Source organism: Carcharhinus amblyrhynchos, chromosome 11 (assembly GCF_965287045.1).
Source record: "Carcharhinus amblyrhynchos chromosome 11, sCarAmb.v2.hapA, whole genome shotgun sequence".
In the NCBI taxonomy this organism is placed as follows: domain Eukaryota; kingdom Metazoa; phylum Chordata; class Chondrichthyes; order Carcharhiniformes; family Carcharhinidae; genus Carcharhinus; species Carcharhinus amblyrhynchos.
The window spans coordinates 59,418,906-59,444,633 of record NC_137334.1 but is presented as its reverse complement, the minus strand read 5'-3'; the positions used below and the strand labels follow the sequence as shown (position 1 = coordinate 59,444,633).

Sequence of the window (25,728 nt, the reverse complement as noted above, 5' to 3'; positions counted from 1 at the left end):
ACATTCCAATGGATTCCCATGATGCACTACTTCAGCGCATGTTTACATGTTTTGTTTAGAATTTAATATTTGATGCTGTTAGCAGTAATCAAAATACATAGCCTTACTGTGTTGGTATTCAGCACTTTAGCATTACTTGTTCTGATTGAAGACTCAAGATAAAAAAAGTAAAAAAAACACTGAATTTCAAGGGAATGCAAAAAAAAGCTTCAAAATCTGTATAAGTAAAGCTTCTGTTCTAGTGTACCTGCAATAGAAACTATACATCCATCTTTCTATTTTAATATCATAGCACAATGTGGTAATTCCACTGAAACAAAGTGACTGAATGGTAGTTTCTCCCTTGAATGGTGTTTTATACTTAATTTCATAGGTTAATATGGCATATGACAGATAAGGATGTATTCCAGTGTTCTTCAATTACCCACTAACATTGAGTTAACTCAAAGTTCAAACCATTTGGTGACTTTTACCTTTTTCTGACTCCATTTTTCATATTCATTCATGGGAAATAGGCATTGCTGACTGGCCAGCATTTATTGCCCATCTCTAATTGACCTTGAACTGAGTTTTTTGCCAGGCTATTTCAGAGGACAGTTGAGAGTCAACCACATTGCTGTGACTCTGGAGTCACAGGTAGGCCAGACCAGGTAAGGATGGTAGATTTCCTTCCTTGAAGGACATGAGTGAATCAGATGAGTTTTTTCCGACAATCAACAATGGTTTCATAGTCATCAATGGATTCTTAATTCCAGGTATTTTTTATTGAATTCAACATTGAATCTGTTGTAGCAGAATTTAACCTCAGATCCCCAGAACATGAGCTGAGTTTCTGGATTAACAGTTGAGCAATAGAACGATACAGCCATCACCTTCCCCCTATTTATCAAAATCATTTTGTTTCTAATCTGAATAAATCATTAGCAGAGTTGCCTATCAACACAGACTGCATTTCAACTTGTTGGCAACAATTTAAAGTCATATCAGTTTCCAACAGCCATTGTTCTTCGTAAAAAATAAATTTCCATTAGTTTCTTGTCAATATTCAAACAATTATAAAGAACTATTTCAAAAACAAGCTTAAATAACACTGCTTTCATCAGCTAAAAATAATATTGGCTCAGATTTTGTGCTCTGCAGTTCAGCATTGGTGCTTACCGCTGACCTGTCTAGTAATCTCTGTGGCATGGATTTCCCTTCTGCCAATATCAGTTTGAATCTGGGATCTCCAGATGTCTAGCAACAGAGATGTCATCAAGCAGGGTAAGCAGCCAATCAGACTGAAGTATTCGCACAGTGACTGTAACCAGGAAGTAAAATGCACTGATATCCTTAATGTTACCAAAGTGAAATGCACACTACCTTTATATGAAAATCATTTTTAAAATTCAGATTTTTTTTCACCATAGAAAAAATTGGCATTTCACAAGGAGAAAATTAGTTTCTCCTTAGGACTAGAGGGTACAGCCTCAAGGTGGGGGGGGGGAGTAGTTTAGATCAGAGTTGAGGAGGAACTCCTTCACTCAAAGGGTGGTGAATCTCTGGAATTCTCTGCCCATTGAAGTGGTGGAGGCTACCTCGCTAAATATATTTAAGTCACGGGTAGATAGGGTTTTGATAGACAGGGGAATTAAGGGTTATGGGGAGAAAGTGGGAAAGTGGAACTGATCCACTTCAGATCAGCCATGATCTTATTGAATGGCGGGGCAGGCTCGAAGGGCTAGATGGCCTACTCCTACTCTTATGTTCTTATGTTTCCGGGGGTCAGAGGAGTTTTCAGCAATAATTATGAACCAAGTGCGCAGTTATAAACCAAGTTACACCTTATTCAAAAAGGTGTGACTTTTTCAGGGATTTTTACAATGAAACCAAACCTATTTGATTGCACTCTGGGAGAATTCAACAGCCCCTACAATCACTGACAATAAATTCTAGACGCCCATTTATAACTTTATATGCACAGATTCTCGAAGTTGCTGTCAGCTTCAAACAGCTTTGCCGTCATTATTACTGCAAAATTTGCACCAAGGCATTAAGTATTTAACCATTTATGAAATTACAAAGCAGGATGGGTAAAGAGAACTTATACTGGCAATCTTACTGCTTTTAACATTTAGATCCAAAAATGCAGTCTTACAAAACAGACATTTTTCACGTTTCTGGGATGTTTCTGTAAACATTAACATTGAACTTTTACCTGTGTGGGACAGAAGGCAAGATATTCACGAATAATTTCTAATAGAAAGTCAGGGTTTAATTTCTCATAGTAGTGAACTCCCAGGGGTAGGCCTTGCAATGTGGAGAAATGAGTGTCAACAGCGTCATTTAGCAAATGAATTACTTCATCCTGCGCCTTATGTTTCTTTACTGCCAAAACTGCACGCAAGAAAGACAGTTCCTGCAAAAAAGATGTTAAAAGTGATTTAATTTTCTTTTTCTGTTTGAACGATCTTTTCTTCATAGACATGAGGTAGTCAGTTTAATAATACTTAAATTTCAGATTCAAAGTGGATGTTACTGATTTAAAAATGGTGGAGATTCAGCATGCATGATTTGTACACATTTCAACACATCACATATGTTTCCACTGGGACTACAATGGGTGCAGCTGCTTAATTTGAAAATGATGTCATAATTTAGCTAGCACACATTTCCTGTCTTTGTGTGCACTTCATGTGGAGTTATCTAAGCAAGACTGAGCAAAGTAAAGTTAATTTGAAGAGTTCCTTTGCGCCAATTATTGTTGTGTAATCTCTTCCCACACCTACCCTACAGTAGTTGTGAAAGCCTAACAATGGATTTTCCCTTGCAGTTTTATCAAGAAAGAGAAGGACCATTAAGGGAAGGCCAGGCTGCACATTTACTAGAACCTACCAGCAGAGATACTGTAGATGTCAGCATATAAATAAATCAACATTTGAGGCCTCCAAGAAACAGGACTTACACGCCGAACATAAAATCACACCACTAGCATAGATGTAGGTGATCACCATCTTTGTCATTCACCATGTGAGGTCACAACATGGCCCATATTGTCTGCTTGATCCCTTGCACTCAGTATCAGTAAGTAAAACATCTATTTGTAGGGTGAAAAATTGAGGCTGTTTACTGAGAAACTTACTGATATTATTGGCAAAGAAATAGCAATGGAGAAATTAATGGAAATTCAGATTGATCAATCTCTATACCCCAGGTTTTTAAAAATGGTAGCTATAGAAACAGTGGATACACTGGTTTTGATAGTCCAGAATTTCATAGATCCTAGAACATTCCCCAGGTTAGCAAACATAAACTAAACTAATGAAGGAGAAAGAAGACAGGGAACTATAGGTTGGTTAGTCTAATACGGGTAACAGGAAAAATGATAGAATCTAATATTAGAAACACGGAAAAACAACAATTGGAGAATCATAATATGATTAGGCAGAGTTAACATGGATTTATAAAAGAAAAATCATGTTTGCAAAGAGATTTTTGAAGTTGTAAATAGGAAAGTGGAGAAGGGGTAAGCTGTGGATGCAGCAGATTTAGGTTTTTGAAAAAGCATTTGATAAGATGCAATACAAGAGGTTATTGTACGTAATGAGAGCTTGTAAGATTGGTTAATGGAGAACAGCAAGTGGGAATTTATACATCGTTTTGGGTTGGCAGGCTCAACAACTACCAGGATACCTCAAGGACCAATGCTTGGGCTTCAGTTATTTATAATTTATACTGATGACTTAGATGAGGGGATCAAGAATTATATAACCAAATTTGCTGATGATATCAAGTTAGGTGAAAAATAAGCTGTGAGGAGGATGTAAAGAGGCTGCAAAAGGATATATGACAATGCTAGAATGTTCCAATGAAGCTGAACATAAACTAGAGAAGCAGCACTTTATCTTACAATTAGGCACTTTACAGCCTTCTGAACTTATCATTGAATTCAACACCATCAGACCATGAACTCTGTCCTCCATTTTGTTTCTCCCCCCACCTTTCCCTGGCCCCAAAGGCCTGCCTATAACTTGTTCTCATGTTTTGTTTTCAGAAAATACTGACCCTTGTTTTGCTAACAACACATTCTGCTATCTGTTCTTTATGCCGCTATTAATACCTTCCTTGGTTTTTAACAATATCAGTATCACTCCCTTTTTTTGGTGACATCTTTGTCACAAACTTTGCTGAGCTCTCACTTATCCCTGAACTTCCATTTTGCTCCATTCCCTCTTTTCAACAGCATAAAACCCCTCGCTTTTCTAAATCTCTTTAGCTCTGAAGAATTCATACAGACTCAAAATGTTAATCCTGTTTCTCTTACCACAGATGTTGCCAGACCTGCTGAGTATTTTCCAGCATTTCTTGTTTTTATTTACTCAGGTTAAGTGATTGGCCTAAAACATGGCAAATGGAATACAACATAGTAATGTGTGAAGTTCCCCTCAATGGAAAGAAAATAAAAAGCAGACTATTTATTAAATGGTGACAGATTGGTAATTTAGATGTTCAGAATTACCTGGGTGTCCTCGTACATGAACATTAACGTGAAGGTACAGCAGGCAATTAGGAAAGTCAATAGTAGTTTTGCCTTTATTTCAGTGATTGGATTATGAGAGCAAAGAAGTCTTACTGCAATTGTACAAGATCTTGGCGAGACTACACCTGGGGTACTGTGAACAGTTTTGGTCTCTTACTGAGGACAGATACCCCTGCCTTGGAGCGGGTACAATAAAGGTTCACCAGGCTCATTTTTGGGATGAGGGGATTGTCTTATGGGGAGAGAATGAGTAGACTAGGGCTCTATTTCCTATAATTTAGAAAAATGACAGGTGATCTAATTGAAACAGAAAATGCTTAAGGATAAAGGAGGATGTTTTTTCCTGGCTGAGGAATTTAGAATTAGAGGTCATAGAATCAGAATAAGGGGTCAACCATTTAGAACTGTGATTAGAGAAATTTTTTTCACTCAAAACCCCAAAGGAATGTGAATGCTCAGTCACTGGGTACATTCAAGACAGAGACAGATCTTTGGAATATTAAGGGAATTAAGGGGTTTGGGAATAATGATGGCAAAGATGTAGATGAGGTAGATTAACCATGATTTGATGGAATAGTGGAGCAGGCTTGACAGGCCAAATGGCTACTGATGCTCCTGATATTCATGTCCTTATGTCTGCATATGGCAAAGGAACTATCCTGCACCTGCTCAAAATTACAAGAAATAACATGACAGCTGTACTGCATGCTCCCTACTGAACGGCAACAAGAAAATGGTGGGAGACTAACTACAGAATCACCCCTCTAGTCTAACATGGGAATGATCCAAACTGTACCTCAGTCTCCCTGCCAAAATGGACAAATTCACTTTTTCCCACATTAAACGCCATCTGCCAATTTTTTGCTCACTCACTTGACCTGCCTATAATCCTTTACAGACTCCCTACCTCTTCTTGTTAATTTACTTTCCTACCTATCTTGGTGCCATTGGCAAATTTAGCTACCATACATTCAGTCCCTTCATCTAAATCACTAATGCAGACTATAAATAGTTGAGACGCCTGCACTGATCCCTATGGCATTCCACTAGTCCCAGCTTGCCAACCCAAAAAAGACCCATTTATCTCTACTCTCTACTTCCTGTTAATGAATTAATCTGTTATTCATGCTAATGTGTTATCAATCTGCATTCTTAAATCTTCAACTCTCCTGCGAACACTGAAACAAATGTCATGAGTATCTGCATTTCTGCACTATCAACCAATATAATGAAAAATAATGCAAAATACATATTTAATTTAAAAATAATCATTTTACTGCAGCTTGTCCTATTTTTCTTTTCATCTCAACTTTCCCTTCTATCCTCACTTTATCTGATTTTAATTTATCTTTTTTTAAATCAAACTATTCAGAAACCAATGGTTTTAGTTTAAGAGGAACCTGGCTTTCAAACCATGATTGATTTTTAATTCTTCTGAGTAACACTAGTCAAGGTCTCAGACACTGAATCAAAAGGTGGACAGGAACCACCTACTAATCCTACTGGGAGGCTGCAATGATCCTTAGATTTAAGTGATTGATTTTTGTTTCAGTCAAGGCAGGCTCATTGTTGTAAAGCACCTTGCTGTCAGCATTTGCAGTTAAACCAGCAAATTTGTGGTTTAAAGTCCCCACGCACCCTCCATGCACCACAGAAAATGTGAATCTGTTACCTAACTATAATCGATTCACCAAATTACAATTGCAAGTGGAAACAACTGAAATTGAAGGCGGCATTATCCTTTTGATAATGAGTTGAAGTGAGGACCCTTCTGTCCTCTTAGGTTGATGCAAAAGATCCCATTTCTTTATTTGAAAGAAGAACTGACCAATATTTATCCCTCAATCAACATTACAAAAACATTTTATCTGGTCATTATCACATTGCTTTCTGTGGGACTTTGAAACTGGTGGCCATGTTTGCTACATTATAGTAGTGACAACAATTCAAAAATATTTCATTGCTATATGTGTTTTGCAATGTCCAGTGCCTATGGTGGAAGGCTCATGGGCAGCATTCACACCCCACCACTGTTTGTGGCCCTTGATGACCATTTAATATATTAACACAGTGGTGAGCGCGGTGCTGGTCATGTGGAGAGCATAACAACCAAACCTTAGGGTGTTAGCTTGTAGGCTTCCAGGGGTGTTTCTCTCATTCAAAGGCAATCAATGTCTGACTGAGGCACCCAGTACTAGAAAGGGAAGGCAGGGGAAACTGCTGAAGACCACCACCCTGCTCTTGCTGCCAACCTCCCACCCTATGACTCCCCATTTGCCACCACTCACCTGTGCCCGTGGGTGGATATAGTACCATCACCAGCGTCCTTGGTGACACTGCTGGTTACAGAATAGCAGCCAGCCTCTGATTGGACAGCAGCTCTTGAGGGTGGCATTTCCAGCCCCAGGGTCACTGATCTTGAGGGAGACCCACCACTGAGTGACACAAGATGCAACAGACCTTCCAGAAAAGAGTCGTTCCAAGGATTTCATCGGCTTTTCAGCCAGTAACTGAGATCCCTAACATCACCACAAGATTTTGCCCTTTCGTTCTAGTAATAATTGTACTAGATATAATTTGACCTAGATCTGTCAAGGTTGTTTTCATTTTCCATATAAGAATATGAAAGAACATTTTTGACTGCAGCAACATCTCTAACTCAGTAGAAATGAGCTTAGTTTAGAACACAACATTTCTATTTTATTAACAAGAGAACATTGCAGCAGATATGGTTATGTTAATTCAACGACAGCTTAATAAAAATTACTGGCAAAAAACTTACAAAAATTTAAGAGAAAACCACTTTCACTGATTGCAATAACTTATTAATCCTGCAGAGTGGCTTTTATACTGGATTTATATGATTGCCTTAAAGCCAATCTAACCCATCAGCATTTTTAAGCAAACATTCAACACAATTTAGTTGAGCAGCAAGGCAGCTACTAGACATTTAGAAGCTGAAAGTATTTTATTCATTCTCTAAAAATCCAAGTGGCTTACTATTCATTCGTGGAACTACATCTTAAATATTTAACCGTAACATTAAATAATAATTTCATACCATAATAAAGTGACTTGCTTCAAAATAATTCACTGTATATGAAATCTGAGAGTTTTCAGAGAAGCATTATACATAGTACAAAAAATGCAAGTTCTTCCTTTTTTCCTAGTGTGAATTTTCAACAACCCTGAAATGATTGCCATTTCAATAGGTTATGTGTTGTTTTGGAGGCAGATATCGTTAATCTTCCAAATTAAATGCCAAAAGGTGAATGGTTTTCATAATCACTTGCAACTGCTTTCACACGTGGTGAAATATGAGTTTTTTTTGTAATTATTCTGGCCCTACTGTCGTTAATGCACTTTATTAGTCACCGTTCGAGCATTTTTACTTCCTCCAATTCACTGTTACTCTGGCTCTGACCTCTTTCATATATCTCCATTCTTACTGGTCTACTTTTCTTGGTCCTAATCTGATCTGCCTCCATCAGTTCTTCAAATATGCAAACTCTTTCCTCATCTTCAAAGGCTTCCATAAAACCAATCTCTAATAGTGGTGTCTTTGGTCACCTCTCCAAACACTTATTTGTCATTATGAAATGCTTTTGGATGTCTTTAATGCAATTTTCAGCAAAAATTTCAGCCAACAGCAAATACAGAAATTTGCAGATGTGTTGTACAGTGTTGTTATTTGCTTTAGCTCCAGCTGAATACAGAAATGCAGGAGTAGCTTTGCTTATAACTTATTGCATAAAAATTGCAGAGTTTCTTCAAGAATAAGTGTTTTAGATGTGACAGAGGAGGGTTGAAGAGAGGTGGTGGGGTGGCGTTGTTAGTAAAGGAGCACATCACAGCAGTGCAGAGAGAAGATAATATGGAGGAGTTAGGGATCGAGTCGCTGTGGGTGGAGTTGAGGAATAAAGAGGGAGAGATTACGATGCTAGGGGTATACTATAGGCCACCCAACAGCCCAAGGTCAGTGGAGGAAGGTATTTGCAGAGGCATTTTAGATAGGTGCAGAAAGAATAAGGTGGTTGTAGTGGGTGACTTTAATCTTCCTGGAGTGGATTGGAAGGTGCCTAGAGCTGGAGGTACGGATGGGGAGGAGTTTGTAAAATGTGTGTTGGAAGGGTCCTTAGAGCAGTACGTAACTAGCCCGACTAGGGAGGGGGCTATACTGGATTTAGTGTTGGGTAATGAGCCGGGGCAGGTGGTTGAGATTGCGGTAGGCGAACATGTGGCTAACAGTGACCACAAGTCTGTCTACTTTAGGATAAAAATGGAAAGGGATGAGTGCCATCCGAAGGGGAGAGTGCTGAACTGCGGGAAGGCGAGCTATAGCCGGATTAGGAGGGAGCTGAAGGACACTGATTGGGAGGGGTTGTTGGCGGGCAAATCCATGGTTGGTAAGTGGCAGGCTTTCAAACTGATAATGTTGCAGGAAAGGCATGTGCCGGCAAAGAGGAAGGATGGGAAAGGCAGGATTAGAGAGCTGTGGATTACAGGGGGTATTGAAGACTTGGTCAGGAAGAAGAGAGAGGCATATGTCAGGTCGAAACAACTGGGAACGGAGAGAGCACTGGAGGGATATAGAGAGAGTAGGAGGGAGCTAAAAAGGGGAGTTAGAAGGGCGAAAAGGGGGCATGAAATGGCTTTGGCTGATAGGATTAAGGAAAATCCAAAGGCATTTTATTCTTATATTAGGAACAAGGGAGTGGTTAGAGGGAAAATTGGTCCTCTTCGGGACAAAGGAGGGGAGCTATGCATCGAGTCTGAGGGAATGGAGGAGATCCTGAATGAATACTTTGCGTCGGTATTCACGAATGTCTTGGAGGGAGCTGTAGATCATTTGAAGGAAATATCTATTACGAGGGAGGAAGTGCTAGGGTTTTTAGGCAGCATAAAAACGGATAAAGCTCCAGGGCCTGATGGTATTTATCCCAGGCTCCTTAGGGAGGTGAGAGATGAAATTGTTGGGCCTCTGACGCAAATCTTTGTCTCTTTTTTGGACACAGCTGGGGTCCCAGAGGACTGGAGGGTAGCTAATGTGGTACCGCTGTTTAAAAAGGGCAGTAGGGATAACCCTGGTAATTATAGACCAGTGAGTTTGACATCGGTGGTAAGAAAATTGTTGGAAAAAATTCTTAGGGATAGGATGTATGAGCATTTGGAGTGTTGCGATCTCATTAGCGATACGCAACATGGCTTTGTTCAGGGGAGGTCTTGCCTTACGAATCTGTAGAATTTTTTGAGGAGGTGACAAAAATGGTTGACGACGGACGAGCCGTTGATGTCATCTATATGGATTTCAGTAAGGCGTTTGACAAAGTCCCCCATGGTAGGCTGGTAGAAAAGGTTAAGGCACATGGGATGATACAAGGACAGGTAGCTAGGTGGATCGAAAACTGGCTGGGCAACAGGACACAGAGAGTAGTAGTGGAAGGGTCCTTTTCTGGCTGGACGTCAGTCACCAGTGGTGTGCCGCAGGGCTCAGTACTGGGACCTCTCCTCTTTGAAATATAAATAAACGACTTGGAAGAGGGTGTACGTGGTGTGATCAGCAAGTTTGCAGATGACACCAAGAAGGCAGGTTTGGCAGATACTGAGGCGGATTGTCAGGTGACACAGCAAGATATAGATAGGTTGGTATACTGGGCAGATAGATGGCAGATGGAATGTAATCCTGACAAATGCGAGGTGATGCATTTTGGAAGGAATAATGCAGGGAGGAGTTACATGATAAAAGGTAGACTGATTAAGAGTATAGAAATAGAGGGACCTGGGAGTGCAGGTGCACAGGTCTCTGAAGGTGTCAACACAGGTAGAGAAGGTTGTGAAGAAAGCTTATGGAATGCTAGCCTTTATAGGAAGGGGTATAGAGTATAAGAGCTGTCGTCTAATGCTTCAGTTGTACAGAACGTTGGTTAGACCGCATTTGGAGTACTGCGTCCAGTTCTGGTCACCTTATTACCGGAAGGACGTGGAGACCCTGGAGACAGTGCAGAGGAGGTTTACCAGGATGCTGCCTGGTATGGAAGGACTGAGTTACGAGGAAAGATTGGAAAAACTGGCGCTCTTCTCCTTAGAAAGATGGAGATTAAGTGGGGATCAAGTGGGGATCTGATAGAGGTGTATAAAAATAATGAAGGGAATAGATAGAGTCAACAGTGGCAGGCTTTTCCCTAGATTGGGGACAACTATTACGAGAGGTCACGATCTAAGGGTGAGGGGGGAGAAGTATAATTTGGATACTAGAGGAAGGTTTTTCACGCAGAGGGTCGTGGGGGTATGGAATGCGCTACCAAGGTGGTGGGGGCAGGCACGTTGGACTTGTTTAAAGTTTACTTAGATAGACACATGAGTGAAACAGGGATGGAGGGTTATAGAAGACGGTATTAAAAAGGGTCAGAGCCTCAGGACGACACTGGAAATGTAATATTACATGTTAATGTTTTGTCTCTTTTAATCCACAGGTGTCGGTCCACCTTGTTGTCAAACGAGGGGCATGCACACGGTGGGTCGTGCGTGGGCTGCTCTTGGAGGTTTTGAGAGTGGCCTAGTACTTTGTGTTGTTGTGTGTGCTTAATCCTGGGCCAGCACACGGGCACCACAACAGCTCAGTCACTATCACTGCTAGCTGTGCAGATACATGGATTTGGGCCTGTGTCTGTGGGAGTTTGTACATTCTCCCTGTGGTTGCGTGGGTTTCCTCCGGGTGCTCCGGTTTCCTCCCACACCCCAAAGATGTGCTCTTAGGCTGACTGGTGTACCAAATTGACCCTACACTATTCTCCCCTGGATCTGGCGACATTAGGGGTACCATTCACATACACACGGGGCAGGGTAAGTGTAGGAAAATGCTTTGTTGAAATGGCGGCGCGGGCTCGTTGGGCCGAAGGGCCTGTTTCCCGTGCTGGGTTGTTCTTTGTTCTTCTTTGTTTGTAAATATCCTTTAAGAGATACTCCACCTGAAGCAAAGGCAATTGCAGCTGTTTTGTGGTGGGAATTTGCCACTAATTAATTTTGATCTGTATATGCAGTTAAATCAACAGATCTAGGTTTCAGGAATTTGTGTCATCGATCACAGTTTTTTGTAGCATGAGAGATTTGAACCCACTGTTTTAACCGCACATGCAGGTAAGGTGGCCTTCAGCTGGCAAGTTGTGATAATTTGTCCACCCTGAATAAGCAAGTCAGTTCGATCAGGACAGTAGAGCTTTTGACTGGTTAACTTACTGTACATCCACATTTATGGTGTCATGTGTCTGATGCACATCGATGAAATGACAAGCAGGGTAGAAGAATGAAGGATTGGTTAGATTTAAGAGGTTAAGTACAATTGAAATTAATGGCAAGAACAAAGAAATAATTACCCCAGATTTTCCAATAGATTGTTGGATTTCATTCAGGAATTCCAATTGTTGCTCTGCATCTTCTAGTTGTCCTTCAATTAGTTGGCATCTTATAATACCTTAAGTTACAAAAGACATCCAAACTTAATATACCATTCATAAAAAAAATTTCTACATATTTATACTATATATCTATTGAACAAAACATTTTGGGCAATCTTCTCAATATATTTGCATTAAAATCAACAACAGTAATTTACACTCGATATTATTCCACAAATACAGAATGCCTCAAGACACTTTACAGACAAACTGTAAACAGCACATTCTAAGAAGGAGGTAAAGACGAAAACAGAAATGTTTAGAAGGCTGAAATAATGAAGAACAAAAAGCTTTCGGATATAAGGTACTTTGGAAGGGTGAAGATGGTGCTGATCAAGCCATACTAAATGGTTTGTAATTTGTGGAGTAATTATCCTAACTGCCTTAAATCTGACATATTGGTGGTCAACTCTGTGTTAAATACATGGGTCTGTTGCTCCATGGTGACATAGCTGTCTCTACCACAACTGTAGATGAAAGCAGCGAGCTGAGAATATGTTGGATTCTCAGCCTTTCCTTTCTCTGGGTCTTCTTCTCAGCTGGTTTAGTTTTCTGTTTTCCTGAATGGACAGCTTCCAGGAGTCTATAGTTTTCTGACCTATTCCTTGCATCCTTTTTAAATAATGGTATGACATGCGCAGACCTCCAGTCCTCTGATCCCTCACTTGTATCTAGTGAAGATTGGGGGGAAAAAGCCTTCATAAGTCCCTGTGGGAGTAATCACTGGTTATATAAATTCCATTTTGGGCACTAGTGATGTGGTCATAATAATAATGGGTCGGGGAAGTGGAAAAGCGCACAGCACAATTGGAAGTTCAACAGGAATTGGGGAGAGAGGTTGTGTTCTGGGCAGTTGTCAAAATGTGCCTGAGATCAATGTGGACGCTTCGGCCAATAATTAGAAACCAGATAACTTGAATGCTTGCAGTAGTTCATTAGCATGGTAAACAAGATGTGGGGCTTAATTGAAAACTTGTGGTTTTTGAAGTGATTAGATTTTTAGATGTAATCAGCAGTGGTTTAAGACGGAGAAAAAAAAGCCTGGCAATAGTTCAAGTCCTGATAGCTACTGAAGGAGGGCTAAAGACTAGAGATAGTTAAAGGAGGTTGTGGATGTGGCTCATAGGGATGACCCAAGATGTCAGGGTCACTTAGCAGTGGAAGAAATTATGGTACATGGCTGGCAGCCAGTTACGAGTTCAGGATTGTATACTTGGCTGGTCTTGAAAGTCTACCTAAATGACGCTGGGACTTGCACCGCTGACCTTCATGGTCTATACCCTTCCTGCCTTGTTTGTGATAATAGTTACGATGTTTCTTTAGATGATAAATGTTGAATTTGGCAAAATTGCACAGCCGTGAGTACATGGGCCAATGTACTGAGGTGAAGTATGATCTTAGTGTTTGAGCAATGAATCAGTCAGGGAGGCAGAAACATCAGTGATGTTGTTTGAAAGTGGCAGTGGAGGAGCTGTTACAAATGCACAGATGGGTTTATAAGATTGTTATGTTTTGGGACCGTCTCCTTAATTAAGGGTACAATGGAGGGGGGGTCACGTGACCTACTCTGAATCCTACCCAACATCAAGCTTGGATAGCTTGATTATTGAAGGTTAAGGGTGGCGCAGGTTATCTTACTGGGAAGAAGATGCAAGATGTTTACATCTGCAGACAACGGCAGAGGCACCTGTACTGATATTAGGTAGAATGTTGCTTTCCCAAAGGGAAGTGTTTCAAATGAGAAGTTTTGTCAATGGTTAAACTTTACACTGTCTATCCAAGATAGAATGATGTTGAAGCATTTAGAGAATAGCTAATTAGCACTTTTATCTGGATATATGGCCTATGTGATTCACGTTGCCACAGAGATGGATTTTGAGAGGCAAAGAGTCCATAACAAGCCATTGTGGTATTGGCATACAGGGATTTCTAAGATATCACTAAATTTGACAGAGGCAGATCTGTCTACATCTGAGTCAATCTGAGAGGATGGCAGAGAGATAGAGGCAGCCAGACTTTACATTTAACCATACAGACTGTGGGTGGAAACTCAAATGCTCACGAGAAGTTAAACAAGTGCAGGAAGATTTGCCTAGCTTTGGCTAGAGGGCAGAATCTTCAGGGTAAGCCTCATCATGAAAGTAACTTTGGGGATTAGAAGTTACTTGGCTGGAAAAGGAATAAGAAAACAGGCCATCGAGAACTAAGAATAAAATTTACACTGCAAACTATTGGCAAGAAACTTAGAAACTTGGGTTAGGCAGCATGGTGGCACAGTGGTTGGCACTGCTGCCTCACTGCTCCAGCGACCCAGGTTTGATTTCTGGCTTGGGTCACTGTCCATGTGGAGTTTGCATGTTCTCCCCATCTGCGTGGGTTTTCTCCGGGTGTCTGGTTTCCTCCCACGGTTTGAAAGATGTGCTGGTTAGGTGCATTGACCTGAACAGACGCTGGAGTGTGGCGAGTGAGGGAATTTCACAGTAACTTCATTGCAGTGTTAATGTAAGCCTTACATGTGACAAATAAATAAATTTAACTTTATAAAAAAAGATAGGGGTAATAATGAAGAATTATAGCCCCATCACTGGGAAGGCATGGATTTTGAAATCTATTCTTGGAGCCTGAGGGAAACAAGTTGCATAGCCATTATTACATCAGAGCAGCCAAGGTTAGTAACAATCTTTCACTATACAAAGGGAACAGACAAAGGATTTCCTTGAAGGATGTAATTAAAATTGTCATACCAGTTAATGCAGGGACACTAGATTCATCCAGTGACATTGCAGTCTTGTACCATCTAACAGCGTCTTTTACTTTTCCTTGTAATACCATCTGATAGCCAAGTTCATTTGCAAACTCTGCATTGCGTGAAGATATGCTGAATGCCCTTTCAACCAAGGTATCGGTCTGCTGAAGGACAATCGGGTTCCGTCCGCACTGTATTAACACGCATGAGTGATGATTTACACCAAAGCAAGTTATAACTAAAATATTTCAGTTACTGAAGTTCCTTACACTCTAAGGTAAACTTACTTTGGCAAGCATGTAAGCAAAAGAAGCACAAAGAGGCAGAATATCACCAGCTCTTTTGGCGTACTAATGGCACCACCATAAATCTGATGGGAGTGCATATGCTAGATTTCAGCTTGTGCTGGAAGTTTTCAAGGAAGTTTACAACTGACAGAAATTCTTAATTAAGAGTTCCCAAGATCTTGGTCTTGCAGTGGTTAGCGCAGGGACACAATATGAATATCAAGGATGTATTTTGCAACCATTCAGGGCACGTAATACAGCAATGCTTCAATAACAGCTTAGGCACCTGCATTTAGATGACTTCCCACTGACTTCATGTTCCTACATGGTCATCAATGCAGATTACTAGCTGGTGTGATCCCACACAATGGGATTTTCTGGGCCAACATGCTTTTACCCATACAGTAAATAATAAATGATAGGTCCAAGGTTAATTGGATAGATAGCATTCAATTGTCACAAAAATGCTGAAAACACTCAAACCTTCAACAGCTATTTAGATAAAACATCTCCAAGCTTTCAAATTGTTTTCTGCACCTCAAATCATGAATGAGCTCCATCTTGAACTTCACTTTGGGAAGACCAAAAGTGTGAAAAATGAAAGCAAATTACTGCAGATGATGGAATCAAAAACCAAAAGGCAAAACGCTGGCAGCATCAGTAAGGAGAGAAAAGACCTGATGTTTCGAATCCAGATGACCCTTTGTCAAACTGAAAATTGAGACCGAAAGTGTAGTTTTTGGCTCCCGTCCTGCCGATTCCTTCCACCATGCATTCAGACTCAACTAGACCTTACTCAAATCTGCTTCCTGTTTGATCCTAAAATAAGCTTTAATACCCACATTCCATCTATCATGAAGATTGCCCAATTCCATTTGAATATTACCTGCTCCATTTCAATCTCAATGCTACTAAAAGTCAGTCAATCTTTGTCTCCTCTAAATGTGATTATTTCAATGCCCTCTTTCCTGGTCTCGCACCCTGCCCCATTAGCTCCAACTTGTTTAAATTAAAACTATCCCTATTCTGTCTTAGCAAGTTTTAGCCAATCACCTTTGGCCTTGGGGATACACACCAGCTTCCTGTGGCCTATCGTACTAAATTCGAATTATTCCCATTTACAAGTTCTTCATAGCCGAGTCCCTCCCTATTCCTTTAAACCGGTTTGAGGCTGTCCTCATTTTGCTGCAGTTGCCAGGTTTCCAAATGCCCAGGAAACTCAACGGGTGGACCACCTTCAGTCTGTGCACAATCAGGACTCTGATCTTCCTGTCACCTGCCATTTTAACACACGATCCTGCTCCCATGCCTACATGTCTGTCCTTGGCTTGCTGCAAAATTCCAGTGAAGCTCAACACAACCTGGAAGAACAGCATCCCATCTTCTGGCTAGGCACATTGCAGCCTTCCGGTCTCAACACAGAATTCAACAACTTCAGATGATTAGCTCCACCCCACCTCAATCCCTTTGTTTTCACTTTATTTAATTTTTAACTGTTCTCTACCTTTTATTTCTTTATTGCCTTTTACTTTTCTTCCCCCCCCCAACACTTTCTCCCTATTTTATCCCCTCTTTCCTTGCCTTTTCTCCCTCTTTTGCCTCAATTTGACCACTCTTCCACCCACCTTCCCCCTCCCCCACATCTTCATCTATCACAGCTTACCCTCTCATTTCAGCTTCTCCGCCATTTAGCCATTCACACTTTCTATTCTCTCTGTAGATTGCCATTAACAACCTTTCCCCTTGTTTTCGTGGCTATGACTCATCTTTCATTTGCTCACCCTACGTATAAATGTTTCCCACTTTCTATGCCTTTTAGCTTCGAAAAAGGGTCACCTGGACTCGATACATCAGCTCTTTTCTCTCCTTACAGATGCCGCCAGACTTGCTGAGATTTTCCAGCATTTTCTCCAATGGGTCCAGGAAACTCAGTCCATTTACCCCCTTGTCCCTTTTCAGTAAAGCCCACAATGTATTTTTTTATCAGTAACCAAACAGAAATCAGTAACACAAGCCACACAAAATGTATAGTAATTCTGCTAATGTCACTCTATACTTCTAAAAGATGCTGGAAATATTCAACCGATATAGCATGATCTGAGGCAAGAGCAAAGAATTAACATTTCAGGTTGATGAACCTCTCTTCAATAGCATTAAAAGCTGGCCTTGGTCTGCAGTTCAATTTCATCCTTTGCCTCATTTAGTGTTTCAAAAAAACATTTTCCTTCCTTTCAGGTGTCAAGGATCACAAAGTTCACCAACTTGTGGATACCAATGCCCCTCCAGTTCCTTCCTCCCCTTCACTTTCCTCAAACCTCATTCCTCCCTCCAATTTCACTCCTTGCTGCTTGTTCACAATCCCCTCTGATGTTGAACAATCAGTTCATAACCACACTGCTTCAATAAATTTAGATCTCAGCATAATACTTAGCACTCTTTCCTGGTGTCTTTGCCTCTGGTCCCACTCCCATGGTCAAAAGACCCACCCTTTTTCCTTCAGAATTCACCTTTCCATGTGGACCGTTCCATTTGCACTTCTACCCTCCCTAAATCTATTCATTGAGAACTGCCAGTGTGACATTGGCTATCTTAATTTCTCTGTTCCCCTCAGTCATTATAACCAATCTCAGAAGATCAGCAACATGAAACATTAACACTCTTTCTCTCTCCATAGGTACTGCCTGACACATTTATAGAATTTGTTATTTCATATTAAGTCAGGTTTTATGTTCAAAATTTCAGCATCCGTGGTGTTTTTGTAATACGTATAATGAATCACATTTGTCTTGCCACAGCTGCCAACGAAAATGGAGAATTTGGTGCTCAGCCAAAACTCAATTCACTGCAGTGGGACTGGAGAATCCCAGCCACAAGTGAGGTTGGAGAATTCTGGCCATAATGCAACAGTGAATAATCAAGAAAGACATTGGAAACATAATTAGCAAATACATTTAAAAAGGTGATGAATGGATAGAATAAAGAGATGAAAATTAATAAAACATCAGCTCCTTTTTGTAAAAGAATTAAACACTTGTTCTATTTTGTTTCACACTCACCCTGGAAGATACCCTGAAGGGGCCAATATTTTTGTCAACATTATAACCAAGCAATCTACTCATGTAGGGAATTATAGTGAAGCCTGAACTTTTCAACATTCAGAGAGCTTGTGGATATTGGTGAGAAGTAAGAACATTGCCCAACATCCCATTCTCTAACTCAAGGTTCCGGAGAAGCGTTGATGGACTCTTACTTCCACTTTGACAGTGATTAACCGATTCAGCATAAATTAGTATCATATTTGGACACTATATAATTTTTACAACTCCGTTACTCACTGAATCAACTTGCCTAAGCTGCTGGGAAAAATATTTTTGTTTCAAATTATTTTAACAAACTTACCATCCTACTGAAGGCCAATGCCATTTTATAAAAGAGATCAGGATTATGTGGCTCAAAACGGTCCAGTACACTGATCAGATCACCAAGTCTAGTGCCGGCCTAGAAAGATGTCGAAAACTAATATGGATTCCACTTTGCAGACTTTGAATGGTACATCTTAACAAATCATTACCTATGTATTATTAGTTGCGAAACTTAAATATATTTGTTAAACGTTGCTTTAATTACCTCTGCTCTCCTTACAAAAAAGACAACAGTACACGTTTAAATTCTGATTTTTATAGGTCCTTAATACAGATATCATGGATAGTTATCTTGAAACTGTTGTAAATTTTAATTTTGAGTTGAAGGGGCACATCAAGCAACTTGATAATCCTTACTCCAGACAGAGTATCTAGCACATCTACAATTTAAGAGTTCAGAAATTTCTACAGAAGGTTTTAATTCCGATACAGTACAAGAACAATATTACAAACTAGCACGTGATTTTATATGACACAGATCTTAGTATCTCCTGAACTATTTGTTGAAGGAGGCAGAAGTATGAGAACATTGGGCTTAGAACATTGTTACAAGTAATACCCATAAACAAATTTAAGAAAACTTTACCACTACTGACTAGAGGTTGAGTATGGTGAGGGCTGACATTAGAAGTAATAGATCACTTGTTAATTAGTGCTCCATTATAACTTTTTCCTTACCTCCTTAATATTTCCCTCTCTGCATAAAGAATGGAGGGCCAGCATCCTTAAACCTTCAAAATTATGACTGTCTTTCTGTAGGAGTCTGCGATAGATTTTAGAATAAATGTTAAATTATTGTACTAAATTACATGCAAATGAATGGGATCTTAATCTCTAAATTATACCAGATAAATTAAATACATTCTATTTAATGAGAAACTTCAATGGTACTGAATTTTGTTTTTGGAAAATATATATATTTTTAATTTGTCTCAGAATTTAAGGAATTGTATTGCACAAAACATTTAACATAATGTTAAGACAAGCTAACTTGTATTTCCTTGTAACAGTGAAAAAAGAAACATGTTGAAAATATCTTTATCAGATAAATAAGTTAAATTCACAACATGCATACCCGTTCTATCAATAAAACAAAGTGCAAATGGGAGGGCAACAATATTGTGTTTTCCAATTATTTTTGTTTTTTTGGTTGGCATGGGGTGTATACTGCACAATGGTGAAGAACAATGCAAAATCAACAGCAAGACCTCCATGAGTATCTACCCTCATCTGAGTTGGATTCCACCCCTAAGGGTTCTTAAACTTAAGAGATTCCCATTCATTTCAGTTTTGCTGGAGCTCCTTGGTATCTTTCTCAAGTAAATGCTGTCTTCATAAAGGCAACAACTCTCACCTCTCCTCTGATTTTCAGCAATTGTGTTTGAATTAAGGCTGTGATGTCACCTGGAGCTGAATGGTCATAGTGTCAGTGAGCGGATTATTAAGGAGGTAGTGTTGTCTGATGTTGGTAGCATCATCCATCAATTTCCTGAATATTGAGTAGTCAAATTGTTGCCAATTTTCTACACTGTAACACAGTTGCCACTAGAATAGCTTGAGTGGAGAGGCTGCTAGCTCCTGTACACAGCACTACAATCAGGATGTTGGCAGGGTCAAGATGCATCCAATGCACTCAGCCATTTCTTATATCACATGAAAATAAGCCAGACTAGCTGGGCACTGATATTTATAATGGTAGGGAGCACAGGGTTGGCTAAGTGAGGGGGCGCTCTTAACATTTTTGAGCTGAATATGTTTGAAAATACTTCGGACCTATCTCTTTTGCTCATGTTTTGGGTTCTACTACAATTGTGGGTGCACGGTTCCTTTGCCTTGTTAGTTGCCAATCACTGATTTCAACTGGGTATGGTAAGACTGCAGGGTTGATCTGTTCATTGTGGTCTATAATCTGCTATCTTTTGTATTTAGCATTCAGGTAGCCCAATGTTGTAATAAAAGATGGCTAGGCCATAAAGTTGCAGATTGTGATGGGGAGCCACACGTGATAAAAATTGAAGCTCCCCAATCAAAGTACAATCTGTTTCCTTGCTTCCTTCCCTCTGCTTCCTCTGAGTGCCATTCAACGCTGAGGAGTAATAATCCATGAATTAATGAGTGAGGAGAGATAACCAACAGGACATTTGCTTGAAAATGAAAGCTGGCAGTCAAAAATGGAAACGCTACTATAATGGTAGATTTATTTTATAATTTCATGATTCTGCTTACCTTAGTAACTATGGGTGCAGTGATACAGTCGTTTTTTTCCTCTATGCAATCATTTGTGTGTGCATAGTTAATGCAAGTATATATCTGGAGCAATGTACAATTTGATTCGATTCCAGAGCACATTAAGTGGTGCTATGCCACCCATTTCATGATCATCTTTCCAGAAATTCATCTGAACTTTAACCAGGTGTATTATCACTTCAACCCTCTGTGAATTCATCCAATGATCTTTCTGGACACTACGTTAACTTGTATTTTTAATGTTAGAAAACAGCAATTTTCTTATAAGCTTCTTTAAAAACGTACGAGATACATGCGTGGAACTACTGTGATCATACTCCATAGATACTGCCTTGAACTTATTTACTGTAATGTAGGTGCAGATTGAAATTTCATCTTTACTGTAAGTAGGCTGTGCAACATGCCATTCCAATACAATGTTCTGGTCTGACATAATCATTCACTGTTAAAAGTCTGACAACACCAGGTTTTAGTCCAACCTATTTATTTGATAATATACTCACAAGCTTTCGAGGGGACTGCCTCTTCGTCAGGTGAGTATATTATATTATCAAATAAATAGGTTGGACTAAAACCTGGTGTTGTCAGACTTTTTACTGTGTTTACGCCAGTCCAACGCTGGCATACCCACATCATAATCATTCACTCACAGACAAGATTTTAAAAGGTTACTTTCGTATGAAGTTGGCTTCTTTACCTGTGTACTGTCTCAATTGTCTGTTCCCAATCCTGCAGGGCTAGTTGGAGCTCTATCTTCTTCACAAAAGCTGGCAGGAAGCCAGGAAAATGAACTATTATCTGGTTTACCATTTCCAAAGCTCCAGAGTAGTTCTGACGCATCTCAAGATATTGTGCCTATTATAAAGAAGAAAGAACATGCTGGAACTAAAATGGGAATTTGAGCAAATACAATGGCCGCAATTTTCCGGCCACGTCACGCCCGGCAGAGAAAACTTTAGAGCCGAGTAGGGCTGTAGAATCGTGGGCGAGTGGTTTAGCGCATTCTGTGTTGTCGCTAAACCTCATTGGTATCTTCCCACCCACCGTCACTAGACATAATCTGGTTCCCACAGCATATTTAAATGAGCATTTAAATGTGCTGAGTCCGTTCGAGGCCGGGTCTTCCCTGCTCCTATGATTTTCCAAGCCGGCAAGAATCACTACTGGTCTCCATAAACGGAAACCAAGCGTGATGGCCATGCCTAGGGGGCTTGGTGGCCATTGAAATCCCCGGTAGTTGAGTTCATGGTTGGGCATTGCCTATCTGGCAGCGCCAGCCTGGCATTGCGCACTGGCATGCTGGCACTGCCAGGATACTACAGGCAGTGCCTGAGGGGGCTGGGTGATCATGAAGGGGAACATGAAGGAGGGGAACCATTAAGATGGGTGATGAGGTGGGGGTGGTCATGCGGGGGAGGGAGAGCCCAATGTCCCAATACCTTCTTGGGGTGGGAGCATGGGGAAACAGCCCTCCAATGAGGGAAAGGTGGAGGGTCCCCAATTTCTGTGGAGGGAGGGAGAGGAACCCTCAAATTCAATTTGAGATGAGGCGTTCTTTAAAAATGGCAGCTAATCTCTGTGTTTAGGCCCCTCTCTCAACCAGTGCGAAACTCACCCTCTGCCAAAAAATGACAGAGTATAGGAAAATTTAATCACACTAGTCTTCTCACCCGAAATGACACTCAGTCATTGTCGGGAAAATTCCACCCAATATCTACGTAAACTAATCATGTTATTATTTTGGAAGGATAAGATCACCAAAGTGAAGAACTTATTTCATCAAATCCTCCAGTATAATATTGGTTGAAAATTTCTGCTGAAATATGGTGAAGTTGTAAATGCATTTATAAACAACAGGTTTATGATTTTATTACACATACCAGCAAAAAGAAATCTTTGAGTTTGTAATTCCATCTGCATAAATGTCACATAAAACTCAGTTACTCAGAAGACTAAAAACTGCTGCAACTGAATCGGTTCATTTCAAGGACAGAAAATGCATATTGGTTGATATATGGCCTCCTACTGTTAAACTTTATTTACGAAGTTTATTTATTTATCTTTCTTTCAGAATGTGGGAGGAAACTGGAGCACCCGGAGGAAACCCATGCAGACACGGGGAGAACATGCAAACTCCACAAAGACAGTGACCCAAGCCAGGAATTGAACCCGGGTTCCTGGCACTGTGAAGCAGCAATGCTAACTACTGTGCTACTGTGCTGCCTGTGTTATACCTTCACACTTTGTTGGCTGGCACATATAGTATTGCCATGATTCAATAAACAGGAAAATTAGACAGGGAGTGCAAGGATAATCCATCCCTGTTTATGGCATTTGGGCTAAATGCTTTGTAAAGTGTTAAAAGCAAAATAATTAAGTAGAAGTATATGAAAAAGAAATACACTGCGGTAATCAAGAAACAAAAATGACCAAGACTGATTGACAGAAAGAGAGAGTGCACACAAGAGGAAAATAAATTATGTTCTAAAGGAAATGCACCTCTTTTTATACAAAAGCAAAATACTGCAAATGCTGGAAATCTGAAATAAGAACAGAAAATGCTGAATAAACTCAGCGGGGGTAGAAACAACAGTGGAGAAAGAAACAGAGTTAACATCTCAAGTCTGCATGACTTCTTCTTCAGAGAATTCTAAAGAGTCAAAACATTAACTCTGTTTCTTTCTGTCCTGATGTTGCCAGACCTGCTGAGTTTATCCAGCATTTTTAGTTCATTACTTTTTACATTTGTTCGGTGTGGGAGGAGGGAAGAATAGAGTTGGGGTAAGGGAGAACAGATAGTATTTACAACTCAAGGAGTTAATTCAACTGACCCATTATAAGAACATAAGAACATAAGAAATAGGAGCAGGAGTAGGCCATCTAGCCCTTCGAGCCTGCCCCGCCATTCAATAAGATCATGGCTGATCTTGTCGTGTCTCAGTTCCACCTTCCCGCCCTCTCCCATAACCCTTAATCCCCTCGCCTATCAAAAACCTATCAAAGTCTTAAATATATATGGCGAGGCAGCCTCCACCACTTCAACAGGCAGAGAATTCCAGAGATTCACCACCCTTTGAGTAAAGAAGTTCCTCCTCAACTCTGTTCTAAACCGCTCCCCCCTTTATCTTGAGGCTGTGCCTTCTAGTCCTACTGTCCTTTCTGAGCGGGAAGAGCCTCTCCACCTCTATCCTATCCATCCCATTCATCATCTTATATGTCTCAATGAGATCTCCCCTCATTCTTCTAAACTCTGAGTACAAGCCCAGTTTATTCAGCCTCTCCTCATAGTTCAACCCCCTCAACTCTGCTATCAGCCTAGTAAACCTCCTCTGCACTCCCTCCAAGGCCAAAATATCCTTGCGTAAGTGCAGCGACCAAAACTGCACACAGTACTCCAGCTGCGGCCTCACCAGTGCCCTTTACAGTTGCAGCAAGACCTCCTTACTTTTATATTCAATCCCCCTCGCTATGAAGGCCAGCATCCCATTCGCCTTCCTGACCACCTGCTGCACCTTTATCTTCTAAAGTAGATTGCTTACTACCAATGATGGCAATATTACATGAAAAGAAAATATTCAAACTGTTCTTAAATAATTTTGATGCAAAATTGGTCTGCAGCATTTATTTTATCATGCAACCAGGAAGACCAATTTCATCCCTTTTATTTTTGTAGGTTTCAAAAAAAAAGTTAAACTCACCTTCCCCATCATAGCAAATACATCATTTCCATCTTGGATTCCTTCATCAAAATATTTGACGGCCTTTTTTGCATATGCATCTCTCCCACTGGTTAGCTCGATCCATCCTTTCAAAATCAGGCCCTGGAATGAGAGTACACTAATTTTTACACTGATAAATACGATGTATAAAAAATCACTACATATTTTGATTACCTGTAGAAAATTAGGTAAAATTCACAGGCATCAGTTTAGTCTCCTTGTTGTGCAAACATTCTGGCACCTTCAACTGAACACAAATTATTGTTAGGTACCATGTTTAAAGAATAAATAAAGTGGCAGTAGTTAGCTACTGAGATAAGATAATAAGTGCTCAGCAGACCAATTAACAATGAGCATTTTAGGTCACCAACCTTTTGTCAGAACTTTGACGATAGGTTATCAATCTGAACTAGTAACTTTGTTTCCCTCTCTGTAAATGCTGCCAGGCCTGATCTGTCACATTCTGTTTTTATTTCAGATTTCCAGTATGTGCAGTGCTTTGCTTTTGTAATGGCTGATGATTGGTTTACTTAAACAGCTAATTTTAGTTAAAGTTAAGTTGAGACCTCCAGCACATCTTCTGAATCACTGTGAACAACACATATATTGTTCGTTTAAAAGAAAAATGATCGTTAATAGCAAGAGACAATTTCTACCACAGAATGGTTCTGTGTAGCTGAATCCTGGGAATCTCACGAGCAATGCTTGAATCCATCATCAAAGAAGAAATAACGAGGCACCTAGAAAAGAATGGTTTGATAGAGCAGACACAGCACAGATTTGTTAAGGGGAAGTCGTGTTTGATGAATTTATTGGATTTCTATGAGGATCTGACTAGTGCGGTAGACAGAGGGGAACCGGTGGATGTGGTGTTTCTAAATTTTCAAAAGGCGTTTGATAAGGTGCCCCATAAAAGGTTGCTTCAGAAGGTTAGGGTGCATGGAGTTGGGGGTAAGGTATTAGCGTGGATAGAGGATTGGTTGTCTAATAAGAAGCAGAGAGTTGGTATCAATGGGTGCTATTCTGATTGGCGGTTGGTGACTAGTGGAGTGCCGCAGGGATCGGTGCTGGGACCTCAGCTATTTATCATTTATATAGATGATCTGGAGGAGGGGGCTGAGTGTAGGGTGACGAAATTTGTTGATGACACAAAGATGAGTGGTAAAGCAAATTGCATGGAGGGTGTGGAAAGTCTGCAGAGAGATCTGGATAGGCTGAGCGAGTGGGCGAGGACCTGGCAGATGGAGTATAATGTTTCCAAGTGTGAGGTTATCCACTCTGGCAGAAATAATAGTAGGAGGGATTACTATTTAAAGGGTGAAAAGCTGCAGCAT

General features: G+C 40.3%; 1 protein-coding gene across 3 annotated transcripts in view; it reads right to left on the bottom strand.

The window, feature by feature from the left end:
* The window catches only part of ttc21b (tetratricopeptide repeat domain 21B), a 68,356-nt gene that overhangs the window by 30,305 nt on the left and 12,323 nt on the right, over window positions 1-25,728 (bottom strand). For 2 of the 3 annotated variants that reach the window (XM_080199183.1, XM_080199184.1), the window contains exons 5-11: window positions 24,374-24,496; window positions 21,373-21,530; window positions 19,107-19,191; window positions 18,406-18,504; window positions 14,718-14,910; window positions 11,893-11,990; window positions 2,198-2,398 (exon numbers count right to left, since the gene is read on the bottom strand). In XM_080199183.1, the coding sequence (XP_080055309.1) occupies window positions 2,198-2,398; window positions 11,893-11,990; window positions 14,718-14,910; window positions 18,406-18,504; window positions 19,107-19,191; window positions 21,373-21,530; window positions 24,374-24,496 (957 nt within the window). The remainder of the gene's footprint in view (window positions 1-2,197; window positions 2,399-11,892; window positions 11,991-14,717; window positions 14,911-18,405; window positions 18,505-19,106; window positions 19,192-21,372; window positions 21,531-24,373; window positions 24,497-25,728) is intronic. The other variant, XM_080199185.1, reaches the window with a different exon arrangement.